We start from the raw sequence: 26863 nt of genomic DNA, 5'->3' as shown, positions 1-26863 counted from the left end.
ACAGAGGGAGTAATGTAAAGACAGGTGGATAGTGAGATAGAGGGGAGTAGTGTTGAGACAGGTGGATAGTGAGACAGAGGGAGCAATGTAAAGACAGGTGGATAGTGAGATAGAGGGAGTAATGTAAAGACAGGTGGATAGTGAGATAGAGGGAGTAATGTTAAGACAGGTGGATAGTGAGATAGAGGGGGGTAGTGTTGAGACAGGTGGATAGTGAGATAGAGGGGGGTAGTGTTGAGACAGGTGGATAGTGAGATAGAGGGGGGTAGTGTTGAGACAGGTGGATAGTGAGATAGAGGGGGGTAGTGTTGAGACAGGTGGATAGTGAGATAGAGGGTTGATGAGAGAGACGGAGAACAATGAGATAGATGGGGTAATGAGAGAGACGGGGGATACTGAGACACTGTGCCGAGAGACGAGAGAGACAGTGGCATTGTGCAGGAGATAGTGAGCGAGGGGATAGTGACAGAGAGGGGATAATGAGAGAGGGATAGAGGTTAGTGAGAGAAAGGATAGTAGTGAGAGAGAGGGGATAATGAGAGAGGGATAGAGGTTAGTGAGAGAAAGGATAGTAGTGAGAGAGAGGGGATAATGAGAGAGGGACAGAGGTTAGTGAGAGAAAGGATAGTAGTGAGAGAGAGGGGATAATGAGAGAGGGATAGAGGTTAGTGAGAGAAAGGATAGTAGTGAGAGAGAGGGGATAATGAGAGAGGGACAGAGGTTAGTGAGAGAAAGGATAGTAGTGAGAGAGAGGGGATAATGAGAGAGGGATAGAGGTTAGTGAGAGAAAGGATAGTAGTGAGAGAGAGGGGATAATGAGAGAGGGATAGAGGTTAGTGAGAGAAAGGATAGTAGTGAGAGAGAGGGAAGAAAGTGAGAAAAATAACTTGGAAGAGAACCATGAGAAAGAGAGAGAGAGATAGAGAAAGAGAGAGTGTGTGTGTGTGTCTATGTGTGTGTGTGTGTGTGTGTGTGTGTGTGTGTGTGTGTGTGTGTGTGTGTGTGTGTGTGTGTGTGTGTGTGCGTGCGTGTGTGTGTGTGTGTGTTAATCAGAATCAGAATCAGAATCCATTTTAACTGTCCACGAAACCTTAGCAAGATTTATACAACACAGATAAAAATGAACAAAGGTCAACACCACACACAGATAAAAATGAACAAATGTCAACAGACAGAACAGAACAAGACGTATTGAATCTCACCAGGCTGAGACAAAATTTTCAAACGGGCTCAGGTATACAGACAGACAGACAGACAGACAAGCCGTTGAAAAGTAAGGTGAAGAGAACGCCGTCACAGCTATGGGTTTTACACTTCCCACCACATGATTATGTCAGCATTTTTTCCTTCCTTCAGTCAACTGTGGCAGGCAATGAATACCTCAGCTGACACCAGTTAAAAAGACACGTGTATAAGGTTTCCCCAATATCTCTACACCACCCCTCGACGGATTTTTTTTTTTTTTTTTTAAGATCTTTATTTTGTTTTGTTATTTTCTTAAAATCTAACCTCTAGCAGTAGGGGGTCCGCTCAAACTATAGCACACACAGACATGACGACATTAATTTTTATACAGACGTGCTAAGAATGGACACATTCCCGGCAATAGATATATATATCTGAAATCAGAGAGACAGAGACAGAGAAGACTTTGACACTGTGACATTTCATTGTCATTACCTGTAAGGGTCTATTGACAAACTTGCGGGGGTGGGGGTTGGGGGGTGACAGGTTCTTATGTTTAACAAGTGGTTCCATATCAAGGTTCTACCTTAGAATACCACACCCTCACATAATATTTCTGCTGGTTCCACATCAAGGTTCTACCTTAGAATACCACACCCTCATATAATATTTCTGCTGGTTCCATATCAAGGTTCTACCTTAGAATACCACACCCTCATATAATATTTCTGCTGGTTCCACATCAAGGTTCTACCTTAGAATACCACACCCTCATATAATATTTCTGCTGGTTCCACATCAAGGTTCTACCTTAGAATACCACACCCTCATATAATATTTCTGCTGGTTCCACATCAAGGTTCTACCTTAGAATACCACACCCTCATATAATATTTCTGCTGGTTCCACATCAAGGTTCTACCTTAGAATACCACACCCTCATATAATATTTCTGCTGGTTCCACATCAAGGTTCTACCTTAGAATACCACACCCTCATATAATATTTCTGCTGGTTCCACATCAAGGTTCTACCTTAGAATACCACACCCTCATATAATATTTCTGCTGGTTCCACATCAAGGTTCTACCTTAGAATACCACACCCTCATATAATATTTCTGCTGGTTCCACATCAAGGTTCTACCTTAGAATACCACACCCTCATATAATATTTCTGCTGGTTCCACATCAAGGTTCTACCTTAGAATACCACACCCTCATATAATATTTCTGCTGGTTCCACATCAAGGTTCTACCTTAGAATACCACACCCTCATATAATATTTCTGCTGGTTCCACATCAAGGTTCTACCTTAGAATACCACACCCTCATATAATATTTCTGCTGGTTCCACATCAAGGTTCTACCTTAGAATACCACACCCTCATATAATATTTCTGCTGGTTCCACATCAAGGTTCTACCTTAGAATACCACACCCTCATATAATATTTCTGCTGGTTCCACATCAAGGTTCTACCTTAGAATACCACACCCTCATATAATATTTCTGCTGGTTCCACATCAAGGTTCTACCTTAGAATACCACACCCTCATATAATATTTCTGCTGGTTCCACATCAAGGTTCTACCTTAGAATACCACACCCTCATATAATATTTCTGCTGGTTCCACATCAAGGTTCTACCTTAGAATACCACACCCTCATATAATATTTCTGCTGGTTCCACATCAAGGTTCTACCTTAGAATACCACACCCTCATATAATATTTCAAAGTACCACATAACAGAAAACAAAAACAAAAAAATCAAAAGGGAATGATAAATCAGCAACAAGGTCGTGTCTTTTAGAGATATATAATCAGTATTTGAAAAGCACATTTTTCTCACTTCATCATATGTCTTACACTGAAATAGGAAATGTCTTTCTTCTTCTTTTTTCGTGGGCTGCAACTCCCACGTTCACTCATACACGGGTGGGATTTTACGTGTATGACCGTTTTTAACCCGCCATGTAGGCAGCCACACTTCGTTTTCGGGGGTGTGCATGCTGGGTATGTTCTTGTTTCCATACCCACCGAATGCTGACATGGGTTACAGGATCTTTAACGTGCGTATTTGATCTTCTGCTTGCGTATACACACGAAGGGGGTTCAGGCACTAGCAGGTCTGCACATATGTTGACATGGGAGATCGGAAAAATCTCCACACTTTACCCACCAGGCGCCGTTACCGTGATTCGAACCCGGGACCCTCAGATTGAAAGTCCAATACTTTAACCACTCGGCTATTGCGCCCGTCGAAATGTCTTTCACGATTGATCAGCAACGCCAGATGCACGCAAAGAGCATGGCGATTCTGCGGATGTTCCAGGCTAAAACCATGAAACCATCTTTTGTTTGCACTGAAGTCACAATGTTCTCAGGCGAAATATTGCCGGCGAAGTCTAATCTTTGCCGTTTATCTGTGATAACTGTAAGATATTTTTCCTTCTGAAATATGCTTTTAAATGTGAAAAACCAACTATAGTTTTCCGACTAAAGAACAAATGAGTCTGTCTTTAAATTCTGCTATAAATTGCTGTTCCTTCCCAACTCCTTGACACATCCACACAATTCCAAAACCATGTTCACACACCCCCACACCCCCACCCCCACCCCCTTTTTTTAACACTGTAAGTCCTGTTTTCTTTATCCGTCTGATTCTGTTTGTATCAACATCATATCGTAAGCCTGACTACACAAACTCAGTTGATTGTGGAAACTTCAATGACCTTAGCCAATGATTTTATGCAGTTCACAAACTCATTATATGTACATAGAATATCTGCCTGTTTGGAGAGAGAGAGAGAGAGAGAGAGAGAGAGAGAGAGACCAGACAAGACAAGACAAATTCTTTATTATCGAGGACAATAGATAAGCACTGGCGCGCTTTTTTTCATCCAGTCCCCGCCCTGAAACAGGGTCTACACTACACAAAACTACATTATATATGTCACTGACTGCATGCACTACACAATGCTACTTAAAGTCATAGAATGCGAATACTATACCATAAGCATGGTAAAAAAAAAATAACACACACACACACACACACACACACACACACACACACACACACACACACACGCACAGAGGAGAGAGAGAGAGAGAGAGAGAGAGAGAGAGAGAGAGGCACAAGCATGGTATTAATAATTGACATTAAAAAAACAGAACACATACATACTCTCTCTCTCTCTCTCTCTCTCTCTCTCTCTCTCTCTCTCTCACGCACACTTACACACACATAAGCTTACATTGTGTATGTTAAAAAATACTATACTAATGTGAATATAAAACAGTAAGTCTAATATAAAAAAAACACATAGCAATAACAGGAGGGGGGTGCTCATTGCCAAAGGAAGCATAATTCAACATATAAAATAGTATGAGAATAAAAATGTCACAGGTGAACGAGAGAGAGAGACAGACAGACAGACAGACAGACAGACAGAGGAATTTTGTTTAATGTCCCGTCACACATATCGGTGATTGAAGCAGACAGACAGAGGGAGACTCAGAGAGAGAGAGAATAAAACAATATCAACTAACGAATAGATAACATCACATTGCATGGAACATGTGACAGAGACAACAGGTCAGTAAGGAAGACAAAAAACATACATTGTATCATCTAATCAACACACACACACACACACACACACACACACACACACACACACATACACACCGTGGCACACACACACCGTGGCACACAAACACACACACACAGACGCGCGCGGCGCGCGCGCGCGCGCACGCACGCACGCACACACACACACACACACACACACACATATATATATATATATATATATATATATATATATATCTTGAAATGTTTATTGATTAGGCCTTTGACCCATAATAACTGAGGTTAACACATTCAGAGGTGTGGTATGAAAATAGCACAGCAATGATTGATAATTTACATATTTCTGATTTGGAAAGCTTTGTAAGTATGAGAGAGAGAGAGAGAGAGAGAGAGAGAGAGAGAGAGAGAGGTACATCGCTGCATACCGTCGTTTACTGTAACCAGACATGCACACAGACATTTGAAATAACAACCAACCATTCTCACCGTTAGACCAACAAGGCACTGGAAGCTGCCGCAGTGGCGGGGCTGGTCTGCAGCCATGGCCACACTGTCGTGTACTCCAACACGCTCACACTCACTCACACACCGCCGTCCTGACCAGAGCAGTGCAGGCTATGTGTGCGAGACTCCAGCACCGAACCGTCAACTGGGTACAGTTCAGCTCGTTCACGGGTGCATTGATGCCAGCTAACCTCCACGTTTCCCACCCCTCCTTCCTATTCATCCCACCGCAACCCCCTTCTTCCACCCCAAGACCCGGAGATTGACGTCAAAGCTTCTCACTGAAGGAGAACGGGTACATTATATGGGGGTGTTGATGTTTGCTGGAGTGTGGCAGATCGTTTCTGGGAAGAAAAAGAGGAACAGGGAAGAAGAAAAAAATAAAGAGAGGCGAAAAAAAGTTTTATAAAAAAAAGAAACAAAAAACACATGCACTGAGCGTGACTAAATGACTATAATGATACAGGACTGCTGTACTGGTGGTGATGGAAGTGGGTATAGGGTGGAAACTCTCTCTCTCTCTCTCTCTCTCTCTCTCTCTCTCTCTCTCTCTCTCCGTTGCTCTATCTCGCTCTCTCTGTTTACTTACCTATATATGAAAACAGAATTACAGTATATCTTGTCCATAGCCAAATTCGCTTCCTTAAAGAAGTCAGGTTCCGTGAGGGGTGTGTGTGTGTGTGTGTGTGTGTGTGTGTGTGTGTGTGTGCATTTTAATCTTCAACCTCAGTATTTTCTCGGCCACCCAAAATGGTATTGCAATGGATCCAGACTTGGAAGAACTTGCAAATAACTTGAGAACTTGCAAATAAGAATTTTCCAATAATACTGACCTTTTATATCTGATGTGTTCAGCAGGGTGAGATATCAAAGCCAATGTCATCATTTAGGACAATGCGAGAAAGCTTGACTCACACCCAGTTTTCAACTCGTCGCAGGCGTTGGACCATAGTGACAGCATGATATTCCCTGAGAGTCAAGTCAGGGATCAAAAGTCAAGGTCACAACAAGGCACGTTGACAGAGAAAGCTTGCAGGCATAAGAGAGAGATTTTATTACCGGGAGTCATCAACTATGGAATAGTGAATGAGTCTTGGTGAGAACAACAACAATAAAAAAAAAACCTATAAAGAGTTAGGGCAAGGGGGTAAAGTTTAAAGTCACAACATGGCAAAATATACTTTTTTTTATTATGTCGAAATATGATTTCAGCATTTTTGCGTCCAGTTTTCCCCCAGACTTTGTTCAATCAAGCTTATGACCAGAACATAAACCTTTCCAAAACTCAAGGCCAGAAGTCAAAGATCATTCTGGCAGCAGTGTGTTGTTTGATTCCATAGTTCTTGTGTTGGGTATCCACAGTTCCTGTGTTGGGTATCCACAGTTCCTGTGTTGGATATCAACAGTTCTTGTGTTGGAAATCTATAGTTCCATAATTCTTGTAGTTCTTGTGTTGCATATCCACAGTTCCTGTGTTGGAAATCCTTAGTTCCATAATTCTTGTGGTTACCACACGTAAGTAGTGAATACCTATCTTAATGATACTGTGTGTGTGTGTGTGTGTGTGTGTGTGTGTGTGTGTGTGTGTGTGTGTGTGTGTGTGTCAGTGTGTGTGCGTGTGTGTGTGCGCGCGCGCGCGTCACTGTGAATTTCTGCTTTTTGCGGACGACGCTTGTTGCCACTGGCATGGGTCCTTTTCAGTGCGCACGATACATGCTGCACACAGGACATCGGTTGACTACACGCTCAGTTTGATTTTCCAGTCAAACTTGGGAGAAAAGGCGAGGATTCGAACCCAGACCCTCACAGACACTGTATTGGCACACACAAAGATTACAGCTTGTTTGTGTGTGTTGTTGTTTTTTGTTGTTGTTTTAATGAAGTGTGGTTCAGGGCGGGAAGGGGCGTGTTCATTCTTTTTGTTGTTGTTTTACCATGTTTTATCAGAGGGAGGGGGGTGAGCAAGTGGAAGGCGGTGACCGGAGGAGGTTCTCATGGTGAAAGTGTGGATAACCATTCAACCAATTAACAAGTTTGGGATAGTGTGCATCCATCCTTTTCCACCCGCTCCTGGATTTTTTTTTTTTTTTTTTTTTTTTTTTTTAGGTCAGCGGACAGAACGACATATGGTGCGGATGTGGGCGCGTGGTGAAAGGTGCCGCTCTGATCCTCACCTGCACCTGATCATCCAGTCATCGTGGCGGCAGTTTGGGGATGAGATGGAGCGGGGAGAGGCTTGGGGCTGAGGAGGGGGGGATAAATATGTTTAAGTGGGATGGGCCAGTCTTTGTTGGCAGGCTACAGCAGCTAGTTCCTGTCAGCTTGGCGAACGACTAACGCCGCTACGTGGTGTACTCAACGCCAGATGTTCTCTTCCCATGACTTCTTTGTTGAGGAAACGATAACTGAACATACTGCGTGCCATGTTTCTTTCTTCATTTGATTATTATCTGCGCGCGTGCGCGTGATGACGTGTCAGTTATTCGGGGAGGGGATTGGGGGTGACTGTTCTATCTGAAGGTTATGTCACAGTGTTCCACATTTTTATAAGAAATCAAACACACAGAGAGAGAGGGGGGAGACTGGCGAGAGAGAGAGAGAGAGAGAGAGAGAAAGTTTGCGTGAGATCTGCGTATCTTGATTTAGAGAAAAAATGGGAAATCCGCTGCCTGGGTTGGCCTAACCCCGCTGACGTCGGTGGATTCTTTTTTAGTTTATCACCACTCTCCATGTTGTTTCTGTCACTGCTTCCTTGGAACCACATGCGGCAGTGACTAAATCAGGTGCAATGGGAACATGCACAGGGTGATGGTATCACTGGATCGCCAACAGCTGAGCTGAACATGTATCCAAAATAAAAATAAATAAATAAATAAAAAGTTTCCCACCCCAGCTAGAGAAAAAACACGTGAATCAGATAGGAATTTGTCGAGACTCTTTCGTTCAGCAGAGGAAAGACGGAGGCAGACGGCGATTTGGTGACGTCACCTTTCCTTGTGCGTTGTTCCGAAACGGCCCCTGAACTGGTGTGGGGAGAGGAGGGGGGACTGTCTGAACCCGTCTGATAAGTCATGTGATCGCTCCTGATTTTTATGACAAGAAAAAATATTGCTTTATTAAAGGAGAGTTGTGGTTTCCGGCCCTCAGGCCCCGAGGCCAGTCTGGCTAGTCAGGCTGGCTGTCAGCTGGGCCGCTGAACCACTGAGACCCACACTATCACTGTATTTGACCTGCTTTCGTGAAGGATTACAGGACGGCAGTCAGAATTTGGTTCTTCACAACTCTGGTTTCAATGTACTCAAACTAAAAGCCCCAGTAACTGTTACTGGGAGGGCAATCCGTACAAGGACCTTTCCCAGTAAGCAGCTGTTTTTCAAGACATCTGTCCAGTCAGGTATCTGCCTGTATTTGAGCAACTGATGACAGTGGGTCCGTAATGACACTGACTGGGAACAGCCTGGGTAGTCTTTTACATTTACTCACTGCACATCTTGTTTCAACAGTCTGACAGCTTTCCGTCTGGGCTCACGGATCTCTGATGAAAACCTGCTGCACCAATCATTGTCTTCATCATCTCCATGGGGTTTTCAGGTCTTTGCCCTCTCCACCTCCACAGCCTTCTTTGTGGAGAAGAGAAAGGATTTCGTCCCGCAGGGCTGAGTGGGCTGTGTCACCCAGTGGGGGGCGGGAGGGGTGGAGAAAGAGTGAGAGGTGCCTTGGAGAAGAGCCAAGGCAGGCGAAACCCCGACCCTATCACCCAGAGGACCCACTCGCATGCTGGGAGAGACAGCCACGCTGGCATGTGCCTGGATAGGCTGCCTGCCGGCTGCCGGTGCACAAGTGGCGGGTGAAGGGAGGGGGTGTGGCATTGGGGTTGGGCCGGTCTGGAGTTGGCTGTTGGCCTGTGTGGTGGCCGAAATGTGTATGGCTGACGCCTGTACGCCCTGGGCTGCACCCTGAGTTGCACTCTGGTGTTTGAGGGGGAAGACTGATGTGAGTGCGGCCTGAATGTGTTCGGTTGTCGCGGAGTGTGCCACGAGTGTGCCGAAGCGAGTAGAGCACCTGTGCCAAGGGCAAGGTCCCTACCCAAGTCTGCGTGGCGTTTTATGGCCGCAGTGGGGAAGCCCTGACTGAAGAGAGAACCGTCGGTGGGGGTAAGCGCTCTGAGGGAAGCGTGTTCTGGCAAAGAGCGCACGCATGGGGAGCGGTCGAGCACAGCATCCCTCCTGGCCAAGATGATGTTCATGTAGGCCTGTGACTGTATATTTGCAGAATGCATGAGAAGCTGACTGATCTGCTGGATGAATGAGGAGAAAACGGTGATGTCAAGGCCGGGTGATTGCTGAGGAATCTGTCAGGCAATGCTAGTGTGTGATTTTCGCGCAAGTGCTGCGGGAGGAGTAGGAGGTCCTCCTGAGAAACAGGCAGGGGTTTCTGAGGAACAGGGCCCAGAGCTAAAAGTGGGGGGTTTGAAGCGTGTCGGGCCAGAGTTTTTATGAATTTCCCTCGACCCATTGCCGCTGGGAAATTTGGGACAGAGTCAGAGGGGACATCGCTGATGGGTTGGCCCCTGATGCGTGCCAGTGTATTCTGCAGGGCCTCAACTACCATGGTCGACTGTGTAAGAGCATAGCGAGGGCCATGGGAGGATCTGTGGATGCCCATATCTCCATAGCATCGCAGGTTCGAGGCGCGCCCAGTGCGTGAATTGTCTCCACCCTATCTGGGGTGTAGGAAGCTAGGAGGGCTAGTGCTTCTTGCAAGGAAACCAGCTGATTATCTTCCGAAAGTGGTTCCTCTGTATCAGTGTCCCCATCAGAAAATGTCATAGGAAGATGGGTCAGGCTGTGTGCCGAGTACGTGACAGGTGTGGTTGCACTGGGTGCTATGAGTGTGTCCTGTTGTAGGGGAAAGGTGCTGCTGTGAGGTGGATGTGGAGGGTGGAAGCAGATTTGCTGAAGCAGAAGGAGCGGTAGTAGGAGGTGTGGCACCAGAAAGCAGAGTGGTGCATAATTGCTGCAGCAAGTTAACAGTGAGTTGCTGGTTGTTTGGTTGAGCAGCTTGCTGAGAAACCATTACTGGATGGGAAACAGCAGCAACCGGCGGTATCGCAGATGGGGTCATCACCGCATAGCTTTAGGGACCATGCACGCACCTGCACTGTAGGCGAGGGGCAGTGCCGGTGCAAGGGAAGTAACTGCGACAGTCACCGGTAAGGGTGCCGAAGCAGGAGTTGCCTCCCTTGGATCGGGACACGCGGGAGAATACACGTGTGTGGGCGAGTGTCCCCTAGTGGTCCACCTTCCTCCATGCCCATGGGGAGGGCATCCCTACTCGCCTTGGTCGCCATTGGATCTGAGACAGTCGAGACATGCCGCGTGGGGGGCACGTGATCCGATGTCACCGCCGCCGCCACAGACGCAACGCACATAGGGTCCTGTTTAGTGTGCGGATCCAAAGCCAGTGTATGGTGTTGTTTCTCCAAAGGGATTGTGGCACATTCCATTGTTGAAACTGTGGGCATGGGCAAAGAGCTAGAGGAGGTCAACTTGTGCACCGCCGACTGGCAGGGCCGAGAAAACGCAGATCGAGTCGAGTCCGTACACGGATCAAAAGCAATAGCATTAACGGCACCACTGACCCGAGTGTGGGATATCAAACCCCTAGAAGTCACCGGAGGAGGTGTAGGAGGTGGTGGGGGTCTGAAGTCGACCAGAGGGAGCGGACAAGTGGAGGAGGCGGCAGGTTGGCGTTGTTGAGAGAGCCAGAAGTAGAGGGCCCAGAGTGTCCACGTATCGATTGAGATCGCGCCTTAATTTTAGCCCAATCACGCCATATAATTTTGTGATCTGGCTGAAGACATAACTGGGCAAAAAACAAGAACGCTAGAGAATCGAGAGACAGAAAATACAAAAAACTTAGCCGCATGAAGAGCACAGGAATAGGAGTCGAGAAGGCTGCTGGAAAAAGAGGGCGCTATTCAGGGGGACAAAGGGGAGGTTACCTACTTCCAGGAGGTTATCAGCCGTAGCTACCTTCTTTTTCTCTGCATAGGCGGATGGTAGTTTGCACAGGACAGGAATGTCAGACCCCTGCCTGAGTCCGCACTAGTGGGTCACGGTTAAGTATGTGTAATTAAAATATTATTTTGATGTGGGATCTAAAGCCGAAGTTCAAAAGATTCATCAGCATTATGGGAAATATTTTTCTTCAAACACAAATGAGGCCTTTGTCTCTCATTTGAGCATTCACTGTCACCCTTGGCTGTTCTCTCGTGGCATGACATCACTCTACTCGCCATTCTTGCCTTTGACAACAGAAAGAAAATCTGAATTTTCACAAAGAAATTTATAGTTAATTCTGAATCTGTTGACACCATACACATGTTCAAGATAATTCTTGTTCTAAAGTTACAACCAGGAAAATATGTGGGGGGTTTTGTGAGCCGGTTTCACCATTCGTTCTTTTCAGACACACCAACTTTGAAAAAAAAAAAAAACTATAAAAGATCAATTCTATTTTTTGTATGTTAATCTGTGATTTTTAAACTTTCTGAAAGTACATACATATATATGCCCAACGCTCAGCTTATAATCACAGATTGACATGGACAGCAGTTGCCTCCTCTGCTGTTCTGATCATCACAGTCATACACAACTGACAATCAAACAAACATACATACAATATATCTATATATATATATAAAGAGAGAGAAAGAGAGAGATTTACACACACACACACACACACACACACACACACACCACACTGTAACAAATAACAGGAAAGCGTGAAACAGCAGTGTATCTTATCTAAGGCTTTTTTTTTTTTAGTATCTCATATTTCCAAAAGCTTTTTTCCATCAAATAAACATTTGATACCAAGCATTCATAAATATGCTGTTCAAGATCCAGAGTTATCTACAAAATATAAAATCAAATCAAAAATAAAATATAAAAATAATACATAAAAATACAAAATGAAAAAAAGTATAAATTAATGTTTACTTCTTTAACCCGTTCAGTGCCGTAGAATTTTGTATCTTAAAAAAAGAAGAAAAAAAAAGAGCTCTCCCCTTGCCAGGGAATTTTGTGGAATCAGGGGCAATAAATTAAAAAAATGTACAAAAGCTATAAGATACTGAAAAAAAGTGAATGTTTTTTTTGTGAAGAAAAATGAATTAGGATTCTGAATCTGGGCTTTTTTTTCCAAGTCACTTTGTAGATAACTATTTAGACATTTCAAAGCAAAGATAATAATTTTTGTTCAACAAAAGTCTATTTCCACTGCCACAAAATGACATTTAAAAAAAATTCTTACATACAGCTGGGAATGACATGCTGGTTGTCAGTTCAGACCCACTGATGGAAAAAAAATTATGCGTTTGTGATAACAACCCTGGCTCTTCTCCTCCGCCACTCCCAAGCTACAACATGCACCCGCCAGAATGTCACTGTCACCTGCTCAAAAACAATGTCTGCTATGACAGATGAGATTGACTAACTGTCTAATGCTGATGTCAGTTTTGTCACTGTCATTGTCATAACTTTAGTGTTCAAACGAATCATTAGACAAGAGAGATCATTTGCTGTCGTTATACTTGTCCATAATCATTTGCACATACTGCAAAGTTGTGTAAATCTGCTGAGACCACTGTCTTTGCTGGACAAAGTGTTGACACCTTTTTTTGGCATATCAGACAAATCCCCTTTCCACTCTTGCTCCACTTGATCCAGTTATCAAATCCTCATTGACAAGAAAAGGGTCTTTCACTAGATGTATGCTTATCTAACCAGTATTTTTATCATCCAGATACATCAAACCAACCATTCAGAGTAAGTTTATATTCATTGAACAAAACTCCTGTGAAGGAAATGATACATGATGTCAGTGGATAATGCATGATGTCAGTGGATATCTTACAGGCACTATGGCAATACTTTGTGCAGGATGTCAGCTGACGACATACAGGCACTGAACGGGTTAAACATGAAAATCTCAACAAATCAGTTCGGCAGTTTACATGTACAATCAATATTCAATTGGCTTTAAAATGAAAGACTTTCTTCCTGCACTCCCACTTTCATCCAATGCTTTTTTTCTTCCTCGGTTACTTTCTTTCCCTCCTTTCTAAAACTGCTAAAACCTGTGAACCCGAGATATTCTTTGAAACTAAAAAAAAAAACCAGTTGTTTTTAATCTATTCATCTATTTATATTTTGGAATGTTGCTAGAGCTTCTGTCATGTAAATCATTACAAGGATGTGGTCTCTGTTGAGTCCTTTCATATATGATCTGCCGAACCATTCTATGCCATTCATGTTAGTTAGAAAATGAAAACAGAGAAGGCAATGAGCAATGCTGAAACTGCTGTAATAAGCCAAATTTTTGCACTGTTCACACTCAGGATAACTGGACTCTACTGAATGCTTTGATTATTGTGTCACCTCAATATGCCATGAAACACAGCAGCTACATGTATACAGAATAAAGAAAGATAAAAAATGAAACCGCTTTCAGGCAAAGTCCACTGATACAGCAAAACTGTGTGCGAGGTCACAGATGAGTTTTCATCAAGTAAACAACTCTGCATCATGATTCAATTTTCGCTTCAGTACATCCCTGACAGTACTGAAAGGGAACAGAAAACTGACACCACTGTCCACAATTCACATCACATTTTTCTGCCCACACAAACTCAGACTACAGAACTAATAAATAAGACACATTTCCTGATTTGACGGTTAGTTGAAGCAGGCAACCGGCTATTTCAGTTCATGAAACGGAAGGAGGTTTTTCATGCAAAGCTCTCTTGTGTAAGCATTAGCTTAAGCACAGTTTTTTTAAACCCAAAACAAAATGTAGTTTTTTGACCTACGTTTTGACACAACAGGAACAGAAAGACATGGTATTTGTTGAGCTCTTCACCATCAGCACATGTCAAAATGTCATCATCACTGGGAGGCATGATGAATATATGCCATGAATTTATGCTGACTATAAGTGTGATGAATGTAAGCATAACATCCAGCTATATAAAAAAAAAATTGTGAGTATATTACAATGACATGACACCAATGTAAAAAAAATGTCCAAGAGGAAAAACAAAGCTTGAAAACTGACTTGATGACCTAATCTTTGACTGCAGTATAAGGTTTCAATAGATAACTGATACTACTTTATATTGAGGTACCTAATTATTCTTGATGCATTAGCTATTCCAAACCTAATGCCTGGGCCCTTTCCTTATCTGATGCCCGTTTCTCCACATGTAGAATAAGTCATACAGCACCAGTGTTTCTGGTTTCAGTACGACTGCAGTCAGAAAACCACCTTGGATAAAATTTCAGAATAAAAAAAAGAAAACAATACAACAAAGTTAAGATATCAATTGTGAATTTTCTTTTAGCCCGTGATCCATAAAAAAACAACATCATTGTTTGAAGGTACTGACAGACTCCATGGTCAGAAAACGTTGTCCGACTCACATTATAAAAAAATAATCACACCACATACACACTGGTGCAAATCACTAACGCTTCCAATCATAAGTCTCAGACAGACTTCAACTGCTGCAACTGTGCACAGCAAGCTGTGTATTGCAATCACTGCCCATTCTCTATTTCTTCTTTTAAATCAGTTCAATCAAAAAAGTATGTGGAAGACAAAAACCGAAATAAATGTAATCCATTATTCATATCCAAGCACCTTCAGCAAATTAAATAACACAAATGTCCTCATTACTACTGCATAAATACAACATTACAAGTCCTATAAGGACTTCAATAATATAGTGTAAACTGTCTGATAATTCAGCCGCATGATTAAAAAGAGTAAACAATCCCACATTGTTCAGGAGACATGAGTGATATGTTAATTGTAGATCACCATAATTTTAAGACTACAAGACAACATGTTATGTCTATGATGTAATCCATTCAAAGAGAATGGAAAAAGATTCACCCTTTCGAGTACTTACATATTTTCAAATCTGAACCATTCATATCCACCATTTCTCTGGTTTTTTAAATGTTCCTATCAAATATTTGGGAAGTGCTATCATTCTTGTAAAAGGTTTTCTAGAGACATCTCCTAGTATAGAGCAACAGAAGTACCAAACTCATATCTCTGATCATACAACTCTTTTCTTTGGGGTTTGGTTCATTTTACTTTAACAGGAATCGTATGCTTTCTGTCTTTATTGTCAAACATTAAAGCAAGGGTAAAAATCATTTGGAATAAACCAGCACTCTGGAACAGACAAATTGCAATTTGGAGTGTCAAAGAATCTATAGACAGACAGAAATACGAAAAAAAAAAACTTAGCCGTATGAAGAGCACAGTATCAGGAGTAAAGATGGCTGCCGGAAAAAGAGAGCGCTAGTCAGGGATGCACAGGGGAGGTAACCTACTTTGGGAGGTTATCGGCCGTAGCTACTTTTGTTTTCTCCGCATAGGCAGGTAGTACTTTGCACAGGACAAGAATTAGACCCCTGCCGGAGTCTGCATTAGTGGGTCACCGTTAAGTATGTGTAATTAAATTGCAGTTTGAGACAAGTCCTCTCTTACAAGGCTTTGCTCAGGAAGACCGATTTTCCATGTTTGTTTGAACATAACTTAGAATGTATGTAAAAATTAAAAAAAAGAATACATCCAAGTGGAGTGGTGGCCTAATGGTAACGCATGTGCCAAGAGAGCGAGACAATCTGTGCACATGGGATCAAATCCTACACTCGCCACAATATTCTCCCCCTCTACAAGGCCTTAAATGGTGGTCTGGGTACTAGTCATGATGCTAGTCATTCAAATGAGATGATAAACTGAGGACCTGTGTATAGCATGCACTTACTGCACATAAATTAACTCACAGCAACAAAAGTGTTGTCCCTGGCAAAATTCTGAAGAAAAACCCACATTGGTAAGAACATAAATAAACTTGCAGGCAGAAAAAAGAAGAAGAAAACAGGCTGTGACAAGCTCTCCCTTGGGACAGCAGCACAAAGTTCACACAGAGAAATCTGTTGTGGCAAAAGAGTAATATGACACAACACAATTTCAACTCTGTCAATTCTAAAACTGTTCAGTTAAACAGGAGAAGTCTATTCATGCAATCTTGAGTAACTGCTCAGAGGCTAAAAAACAAACCATCAATCTACCCACTTCTTTAAACAGAGCTGACCTTGATGTCTAATTCTTAGTTAAGATCTATCAAGGAAAGTGGCCGAGTAGAAAAAAGGGGTTGGCAGTCTTTTTTCTCTTTTTCTTTTCTTTTTTTTTTTTTTTTTTTTTTTTTTTTTTGCAGTCACTGTTGTTGTTGTTTTTTTGTCAGATTAATTTTATTCAAATTATCATTAATAAGTATCAAGGGTGAAGTCTCATTAAGTGAACCAAACATAATGGAACAAGGAAATGTTTTTAAAAAATTTTTTTCAAAAACCCACACCCTTCCTCTCTCTCACAAGGCCTGTGAAAATTCAATGCCAGTTTGTATGTAAATATTTCAAATTAACAATAAACATACCATATCATACATTATCAGTTGCCATGTCTTGTTCTGTGTTGTGGTTTTTATTTGTATGTAAGTATAGTAAGAGTGTTCTTTGCATCTTAAGTACAGAAATTCTGGGTTTCAGCCACTTTCCCTGTAGTAATTATTTCAATTCATACTCACAATCTCCTAAATTCACTGACAGTAAAACATGGAAGCCAGAAGGACAAACCATGATGACTCAAAGAAAAAGAAAAAAAGGTCAGCAACTGTAAAAGGAGACAGGTCATATGCAATTTCACAGGAGAAAAAAAAGTGCTATCAATAATAATATCAATATAGGAGTTGGAACTGATGTCTTAAAAAACTTGGTCCTTGTAGTCAAAAAATTGCAATAATCACTGGTAAATTTAGTGGACACTTTTCATGCATGAGCACACAAACTGTTTGAGGAATGTGTGTGAAAAGAACTGTTCAGTAGCTGATCCAGCGGGGACTTGTTCCTGTCTGGTCACAAATCACACAAGGCAGGCTGCCCTCACAGGAAAGCGATCAGCATTTGCAGCCACTGCCTCCTCCCTCCCCATCCTCATTCAGCCGCACCCTTGGTCTGCCATCTGACACTCCACCTTCCTCTGCACGTCGAACCAGCTTATGTGCTGAAAAAGGACAAGACATACAACATATCTGTATCTGCATACATACATATAAAGAAACCTATTCTTGTAATTACAGCAGTTATTCTTATAATACTAGTCCTAACTCATTTTGCTTTGTATAGAAGTTATATTGATTTATACATCTGCAAGAAGCAGCAAAAGTCTGCCATGTAAAGGGAAATCAATCTGAATATACTATGGGAATCTTTTTTTTAAAAACTCCTCGCTTACCCACAACACTGGTTTAAAATTTTTTTTTAAAGGAGCTCATATATATATATATATAGTATATATATTTAAGTTAATTTATTAAGTTTCACATGCATATACAAATGTGAGATAACATGATCACACTCACCAATTGTCATGAACACTTCATTCACAGCCATGCCTGTTTTTGCTGATACTTCCGCGAAGATCAGACCATTGTCTTCTGCAAATGCTCGGGCATCCTGAACACATCAAGACTGAACTCTTTAGAGTTTGGCATAACTTTCAGATTATTCAGTTCACCTCCATAAACAATTCAAATCAACACACCTTCAACTGCTAATGACGTTTGTGTGTGTGTGCATGCAAATGTTTAAATGGTGTGTGTGTGTGTGTGTGTGTGCGCGCGCATGTGAAAAGCCTGTGCATGTTACTTACTGCATGCTAGCTCCAGAATTTCCCCCTCACCCTTGCTCTCCTCCTCCTGCACAGCCTACATGCTACAGCAGTGATACACCCAAACAGGAAAACCCACAGACCCAATGAGTCAATGACAAAAGCAGCAGGTTTGCTCACATCAATGTTGACAGCCCTGTGTTCTGAGGCCAGGTCTGCCTTGTTGCCAGCAAGCACAATGAGCACAGAGCCTGCATTCTGCTGCCGCAACTCCTTCACCCAGGCCAACGCACGGTTGAAAGTGTTCTGTCAACACACACCAAAAACACCAAAACAACAATTAGAGCTAAAAGAGCACTCACTACACCTCACATTTTTTTTTTTTTTTTTTTTTTTTTTTTTGTCTCAGTGACTGATGACTGGGAGGGCACAGGTTCGAATCCTATCACATGTTGTTATTTTCAGTCTGTGGCCAGATCCCACCCAGAGTTGTGTTCGCCTTCTTCTTCTTCTGCATTCGTGAGATGCAACTCTCACATTCACTTGTATGTACATGAGGGGGCTTTAATGTGTATGACCGTTTTTAAACCCCCCCCCCAGTCAAGTCATCCACTTCATGGACGTGTCTTTTGGAGTCTTGGTCAAATTTCCTGACCAACACTGCAGGTGGTGTATGTATGTCTCATGCCAGGTTAATGCTGGGATTTAATATTAGAGTACAGTCTTGCAAAACAGTCCAAAAGCATAATAGGGACCACTATAGCATCATCACCCAAATTATAATTCATCTATGAAATACAGAAAACAGAATGTCACAAATTTTGCACAAGTAAGTTTTTCTGTCTAAATTCACTCACTCACTTCAGCCACGTTCAATTAAAAAGATGAAACCTCATTGTGTTCAGTTGCTATTTCACTGTGTCTTGTGCTACTGAAGAGACTCATCTCAAAAAGATTCAAAGAAAATACATTTGCTGGTAACTTTCACTAGCTGCAAAATTGTTTATTTACTAATGTTGTGAAAATGTCTCTGTATTAACAGCTTTTTCTTTTTACCTGTGTGTTCCTAGGGAAGGAAACTAGTTTCAGAGAGGTAAAATGTTCAGAACATCATGTAACACAAGTCTGTCTTACACTCTCGTCTGGACGTAGTCAAACCAGTAAATGTACCACAGACAACACCAGGACTGAATTTGTCACCCATTTACTGACATTCTATAAATCAATACTTTGGCCAGGCAGTATCATGTATCCACTATTAAATGTGTATCCTAGGGAAGGAAACTAGTTTCAGAGAGGTAAAATGTTCAGAACATCATGTAACACAAGTCTTGTCCTTCCTTTGCAAACCTTTTACTGATCAAAACTTTTTTTTCAATAGTGCACAAGAATAAGCGACAAAACTCTTTGCTGATGGGATTTCTACGCAACTTTTTCAATGAATTTTGCACATAACTGAACCATTTTAAAGTGATTTTGTTTTATATCATACTTTGGATGATTGTTACAAAATGATAATTCTTCATCAACTGCAATATCAAATAAATTGTAAATGATTTTGACAGTGATGATGATTTTTATTTGTGGCAATTTCAAAACGATCTTCACAATATTTGCAAGTGCTTGTGAACCCCAACAACATTTTGTTTCAAATCATCCCAAAATTATTCTACAAAACAAAAACAAGCCAGTTCAGGAGCATTACAAGAGCTGTAATCTTTGCACAACTAAAAGAATTTATATAAAGAGTAAAAAAGATGCAGATGCTAAATGGCTACATACCTTGTATGATTCAAATAAAAGCTAATTAGTGACAGTTAAAGTGCCAAAGAAATACTGACAGCACTTCAGAATGTCTTGAAATAACCAAGAATCCCTAAACATGGAGACAGCTCCTATATTCTGGCAAACTATGAGCAATGGACTCTCTCTCTCATATGACTGACTCAGGTACACTCACTATTAGACTTATGAGCTGCACTATGTTGTCTTTTTTTATGAAGTATTAAAAAGATCATTATCCTTTTCTACAGTTATGAAAATGAGAAAAGCTTTATCATTTTTCTGTCACTATGGAATCTGGAAGAATGAATACAGAAAACAGTTACAAAATGATTTGAAAATCATTTGTTATGAAATGAAAAATGATATAACTGAAAACACATATTTTTTAAATTGTATTCATACAAACGTAGTTACATAATTCCTTTACACTGATAGAACTTCTTTACAGAGCTGCGCTATTATTGTATTAAAGCAAACATGATAACAAAACTCCTTTGCACTGGTGGAACATGGTTTACATGAACACTGATTATGTTTTAAGAACTACCATGAAACTCATATATTATCTTTACAGGCCTACACATGCATAAACAAGCACACATACACTCACATTTCTTCTAAATGCACTCATATAGGGATACACAACCAAGTTTCCCTTCAAAAACCAAATAACTGAGAAAACTGATGAAAAGAAAACAAGGTGTTAAAGAATCCAGCAATCTTAAGACTCACAGCGTTGTTCACATCATACACAACAATAGCAGCAGCAGCTCCTCTGTAATACATGGGAGCCAAACTGTGGTATCGTTCCTGTCCTGCTGTGTCCCAGATGTCTAGCTTCACTGTGTGTTCACCAGCCTTGATCGTCTGGGTTAAAAAGGCAGCTGTATGGACCATAACAATTATAAGCCACAACAAAAAGTGTTCAGAATTATAACAGCTGCAAAAAATGTGAACATGATCAAAAACAGCTATTTTTCATTAAGATGAACACAAAGCAAATCTCCATACAGTGTTTGCTGAGAGTAAAACTTGAATAGCAAAGCATGACCATGATAACAGTGCCTTCAGTTAAGTGGGTTTTTTTGGACTGTCAAAGGTGACAGCTTGTAAGCTCCAAATGCATGCCAATCCTCTTTTTCCCAAAGTTCTATTTTCAAACTGGGTTGTTGATTTAATGACATGTGGAGCCACAAAGTAGAGTGCAAGTGGCATCATATATAATGCATAGGCAAGTGGCATCATATTATAATTCATCATTTCATGAGTAATATATTCTGTTCATTGGTATCATCATTCTGAATTTTTATCAGCAGCGTTACCTTCCTTGTTCCACTGCTTGAGTACAAAGCTGACAATCCCTTCAATCATATAACGAAAGTGACAGTGCACTGCCAGCTCCCTTACCTCCAATGGTTGCCTCATGATGTTCCTGGAACTCCCCACGCACAAAGCGCAGAGCTATGGATGACTTCCCCACACCTTGATCTCCCAGTAGCACCAGCTTGACCTGTCTGCTGCGCAAGTTCTTATTGGAACCTTCTCCTCCTGCTGACCCAGGCCCAGCCCGCCCTGGCCCCAAACGTTCTCCACTCATTGCTGACCACTGTGTGCTGCCTTTCCCTGAACAGGTACACAGGTTACAGTATTACAATTGCACGTGTGTGTGCGTGCATGTGTGTGCGTGCGACTATACAGTGTATCTGTGTATTCATGAGCATGCAAGTGTGCATGCTTGCATGTGTGTGTAATATGTGTGTGTGCGAGTGTGCATCCATGCGTGCGTATGTGTATGCTTGCCTCTGTGTGTGTGTGTGTGTGTGTGTGTGTGTGTGTGTGTGTGTGTGTGCGTGTGTGTGCGTCCCTAAAAGAATTCTCAAACTCCTCCACTCATTCCATTCCACATTCTACTGTGTGGTCCTGGAAAAGGCACACAATCTGTAATAGCACTGACAATACATGTCAGTATAATCTATGGACAACCAGTCCTTAGCAGAAATACCATGATGAGTACTGTCTGAGCAGTAATATAGAACAAAAAGCTGGTGACGAGCCAATAATTGTATGTCTATACTTTTCTTAATTAGTGTTTTATACCATTCTCAAAGTCAAAGTCAGCGACCACAAGACTTCAGCCAATTTAAATTTTAGCACTGGGAGTACAAGTCACCTGAACATCACATAAAATGTTAAATCAGTTTTACTGAACTGCAATTTTTAAAACTACATTCAATGGCTCTACACATGAAAACTTTTCAAACATTTCATCCAGTCAACAAGTCAGTTCTTTTTTTTTTTTTTCCTTTTTTTTTTTTCATCATTGTGTTGATCATAAAATCATTCACAGCTGCACCATAGGTATTTGCATTTTCCAGTCCTAAGACTCAGGTTCCTTTTTATTCCTGTGACTCAAACTCTCCAGTACATTTCCTCTTGCCTGGGTTCAGATCACCTGCACCTGATTATACAAATGTCAGTTGTGAGAGTGTGCATACTGCTTATAAACTTTTTTGTGCGTATGTTTGTGTGCCTGTGCATGAGTGTGCAAATCCCTGCATGTATGTATACTTGCATGCAAAAGTAACTGTATACATGCATGCACATGAACAGTACAAATATTTTTCACAGAATTTTAATTTACATGAATACCAAAGCAAATATGGCACCTTCCAACCAGTCTGTGACAAGTGATGAGATGACTGTCTTTAATGTCCATTTTGAGTTACTATGCTACTCATTCCATTTTCCTTTTCCACACAAAAATCTTTTATCCTTCACTTGTCTGAATACTATTTTCATTGTGTGAACGAGCTCTGTGACCTGATTTGGACACATTAATTGAACAGTAAAATTACTATACAGAATATAGAAACACTTCTATATAATTTTCTAAATGATCAGAAAAGTATAAGCTACACATAATACTAAATACTAGCCAAAATATGTTTACTGGAATATCAAAGCATGCTTTGATCACGCATTTAAAAATGTAAAATCATGCTGTCCATAACCCAGCCAAGTTAAACCAATGTTCATCTATGGAAATCCATGACCATTCAAAACAAGCTTAAAATCAATACTGAGGTTACAAGTAAATTTTGTAAACAAACAACTGACTTGTTCAAACCATAGTTTTCTACATAATTTGTAAGCTTCGCCAAAGTTTCAACAATTTGTTACAAATAAACTGGTAAATTCAAAAATGCATGCACTACTTCATGAACTGCATGTCATCATCAGGAAAAAAATCATATATATAGCAGTCTTGAATATTGTGATAAAGTGTGGACTTGTTCCATTTAAAATTTGGACATTGTTAACAGTCACACACTACACACATGAATAATTTCGTTTAAATGTGAAAATGGGACTAGTAATTTCATTTAAATGTGAAAATGGGACTAGTGGGAGTGGGACAGTCGATGTTTCTAATATACTGAAATAAATAAATAAACAGGAATCGTGAACATATTAAAATATATCAAAATTAAATTAATAATGATCATGATGGCTAATGTTAATAAAGTATTATTTCCCTTATCTTGATTACACCTCAACAGAAATTCCCCAGCCTCACAGAATATAAAAACAGCTCAATTTCTAAGCTGGTACATAGAAATTCAAGCACTAGTAAGCTTTTGTTGTTGTTAGTTAATACTAATTATTTCTAAATAAATGTTATGTATATATTCTTTCTGTGTTTTTGCCTTATAAGAATGTTGTAACTGAAACAAAGAAGAAAAAACAAATGAGTTTTCTTTTCAACCAGCTTTACAGTTTATGGTATTAGTACTGGTCAAGACGACTTAAATATTTTAGATGAAAGACTACATAGCAAAAATGCCTTGAATTTAAACTAAGGTTAGACAAGAGCACTCTAAAAATGCACACACACACACACACACACACACACACACACACACACACACACACTGACATGTACGTGCACACCACACATTTATATTCAAATACCTATTTCCATATAATATTACAGCATTAAATTATTAGGAAAGGATGTAAATCTAACACACACACACACACACACACACACACACTGAGTAATTTCTTTTCCCTTCTTTGATTTTTCCGTACCTTCTTCTAATAGTAATATCACTTATAGTGAAGAGACATTAAACTAAAGAACAGACACACACACACACACACAGATACATGCATGCACCCCCTGCTTCCCTCCCTCTCCTAGCCTCCACTAAATCATAGGAAGAGAATGGAAAGAAGAAAGACTGTTAAGGAACAAGCTTAAGGTTTATTTTTACCTCACCGCAGGCTACTCTTTCCCTCATGCTTCACCGGAATTAATGCACACTTGCTTACACAAAGTATTAAAACCAACTTTTTTTTAAGTGGGAATGTGCATATATTGTATACAACAATACAGTGTATATTCATATCAGTCATCAGTCATCATGCGGTGTCAGATGAGTTTTCCTGATGACACTCAACTTTATCAGTCGGCTTCCATTGCTGAAATTGATGCACTGGTGACTCAAACACGGGAGTGCATTGCTGACCTAAACGACTAGATGACTCTCTCAATAAGCAGCAACTAAACAACAATAAGACTGAATTTATGATATTCTGTCCAAAAAAGTTTCATCAACATCCTTTCTTTCCTGACTCTGTTCTGATCAATAGCAGGCCTGTTTCAATTTCTCCTTCTGTTCACAGTTTTGGCGTATTCCTAGACTCTTTCCTTCCAACAGCACATTTCAAATATCTGTAAAGCTGCCTATCTGAAACTGCATAGAATCAGTTCTATCCTCCACTATCTCTCAATTGATGCAACCAAGACACTTGTATGCGCTTTGGTTGGGCTCTCAAGACTGGATTGCTGCAACTGTCAAACGAATTCAGAATAATGCTGCCAGACATATTTGCAGAGCTTCTAAGTTTGACCATTTTCTCCTTTTCTTCAGTCTCTCCACTGGTTGCCCATTTCTGATCGAATACACTATATCAGTATATGCTATCCACTCTGACCTTTACTGCAGTCAATGGATCTGGCCCAAAGTATCTTTCTGAGCTCCATATTTACACTCCATCTCACCAGCTCCATTCTTTGATACTCAACTTCTCAGGATACCTCACATCAGAAGACCTATGGACACAGATCATTTTCTTTTCAATCGCCAAAGGCGTCTAACGAGTTCCCTGATAACCTCAGTCGTTCTAACTCCCTTGCACCTTTCAAATCTGGTCTCAAAACTCTCCTCTTCCCTCAGCAATTAAGTTCAGTTGGGGCAAGTCCACTTCTTTGCATGAGCTATGCTTAACTATATGTGTATAACTGTATACATATGCTTGTGTACATCAATACAAGCATGTGTATGAATGTGTATTTGTGTGTGTTGATATGTGTGTTAATATGTGTGTGTGTGAGTGTGCACATCTGTTTGTGTGTGCTTGTACCTGCATATGCGTGCGTATGTGTGGAGGGCTGCTGCTGTGTACATGTGTATGTTAATATGTATGTATACAGTGTCACATTGTCAGAATGTGTGTGTGTGTGTGTGTGTGTGTGTGTGTGTGTGTGTAGTTTGTTAGTCACATTTTGGTGTGTGTATGTAACACTGATGTAATATGTTTTGTAAATAAGTGTTTTGTAAAGCACTTAGAGCAGATTTCTGGATAGTGTGCTATGCAAGTATCCATTATGATTATTATTGTATTCACAATCTCAACGACCCACTGACTTACAAGCATTTTCCAGTAGTTATGAGAATGAAATCTTCACATCCGTGATGAGAGACAATAAAGTGGCGAATGCTTTTCTCGCTAAACGTTTCACCTTCACTACATTAATCACTATCTACTTTCTCAGTCGAAGTAGGCGTGAGACATACAGTATAGAGGCCACGTTGTTCACGCGCTACTTTTCGTTTCCAAATGTCCATCTTCACCGTACCAACTACAGTTATAACTAAATTACCCAACTGTTTGGGTCGTGGAAGATCCTGATCTACTTACTGTTTCAATTCATCATGGAAGACGAAAGCGATAGGGTCATCTTACTAGAACTGCGACAGTTGACGGCCCAGTCGACTCAAGAGTTTCGTGACAAGGGAAGATTGCGATGCACGCCCCTTTTCTCATAAACAAATAAACATGTAAAGTCACTCCGTTTGAGTAAAACCAAAGCGGTCTAACTAAAGGAAGTTAAAACACATCTGCAAATTTGATAATATCATGTGGAATGATCCAGTGAAACTGAACATTTCACACGAGACCTCGGAAGAAAACACAGTGTGGAAAGACACTAATGACTTTTGACCCTGTTTCAATGCGCCATCTACCGGATACACGCTTCGAAGGCCTGAAACGCCCCGAATACCCTTTTTCTTTGTCTGAACTGGGCGACCAGCTTCCTTGTAATGATCACGCGTATTCGTGCACATTTTGATTTTGTTCTCGTGCTTGGGTAATTTGTGTTTAGCCGTATTCATGTTGTGGATTCTTATTCTTTCTCATTGTTTCTCATTATATTGGAACAGTACCAGATGATTTGAACACGTACACAGATTCATGTTGCACTCCTGGGGGTGGGTGAGGGATTTGGGATAGGGTGGGGATGGGTAGCCTATAAGCTTATCATTGAGAAAAAAACCTAACTGGGTGGTGGTGCATTGGGTGGAGCAGTAACCGGTCACGCAACCAATATTCAAAAACTGAGAACTGTTGCTGATAGAACTTTGATGTTTTCTTTTACTTTTTCAGCTCCAGAGGGCGTTTGGCTCGGTGTTGACACACAACGTAATTTGGTTGTCCGCGCGCGCGCGCGCCCGGCGCGTGCGTGTGTGTGTATAAGGAGGGAGGGGGGCCGGGCGGTATTAACTTTCACAAACTAGCTTTTTTCCCTGGAAATATGTTGTCATTCGTTTATCGTTTATTTATTTATAGTCTGTTCATCTAAGATGATGATATTAGACTGAAATATTTTGTCAGCCGGCACCAAAATCAGTGGTATGACCCAGTCAAGGCGTACATGGCCGCCGGCCGGAAAGCTGGACTGTTCGTTTTTACA

General features: G+C 41.1%; 1 protein-coding gene across 1 annotated transcript; it reads right to left on the bottom strand.

The window, feature by feature from the left end:
- Window positions 1-12087: 12087 nt before the first annotated feature.
- On the bottom strand, window positions 12088-26116 carry LOC143292965 (ras-related protein Rab-5C-like). The gene is made up of 6 exons (XM_076603690.1): window positions 25810-26116; window positions 21229-21444; window positions 20554-20705; window positions 18217-18342; window positions 17789-17882; window positions 12088-17430 (listed from the first exon to the last, which is right to left on the bottom strand). The coding sequence occupies exons 2-6, from the start codon at window positions 21416-21418 to the stop codon at window positions 17324-17326; spliced, it is 669 nt and encodes a 222-aa protein (XP_076459805.1). The 5' UTR covers window positions 21419-21444; window positions 25810-26116; the 3' UTR covers window positions 12088-17323.
- Window positions 26117-26863: the final 747 nt, after the last annotated feature.

Source organism: Babylonia areolata, chromosome 18, assembly GCF_041734735.1.
Source record: "Babylonia areolata isolate BAREFJ2019XMU chromosome 18, ASM4173473v1, whole genome shotgun sequence".
Classification (NCBI taxonomy): Eukaryota; Metazoa; Mollusca; class Gastropoda; order Neogastropoda; family Buccinidae; genus Babylonia; species Babylonia areolata.
This window is presented reverse-complemented; position numbering and strand designations above follow the sequence as displayed.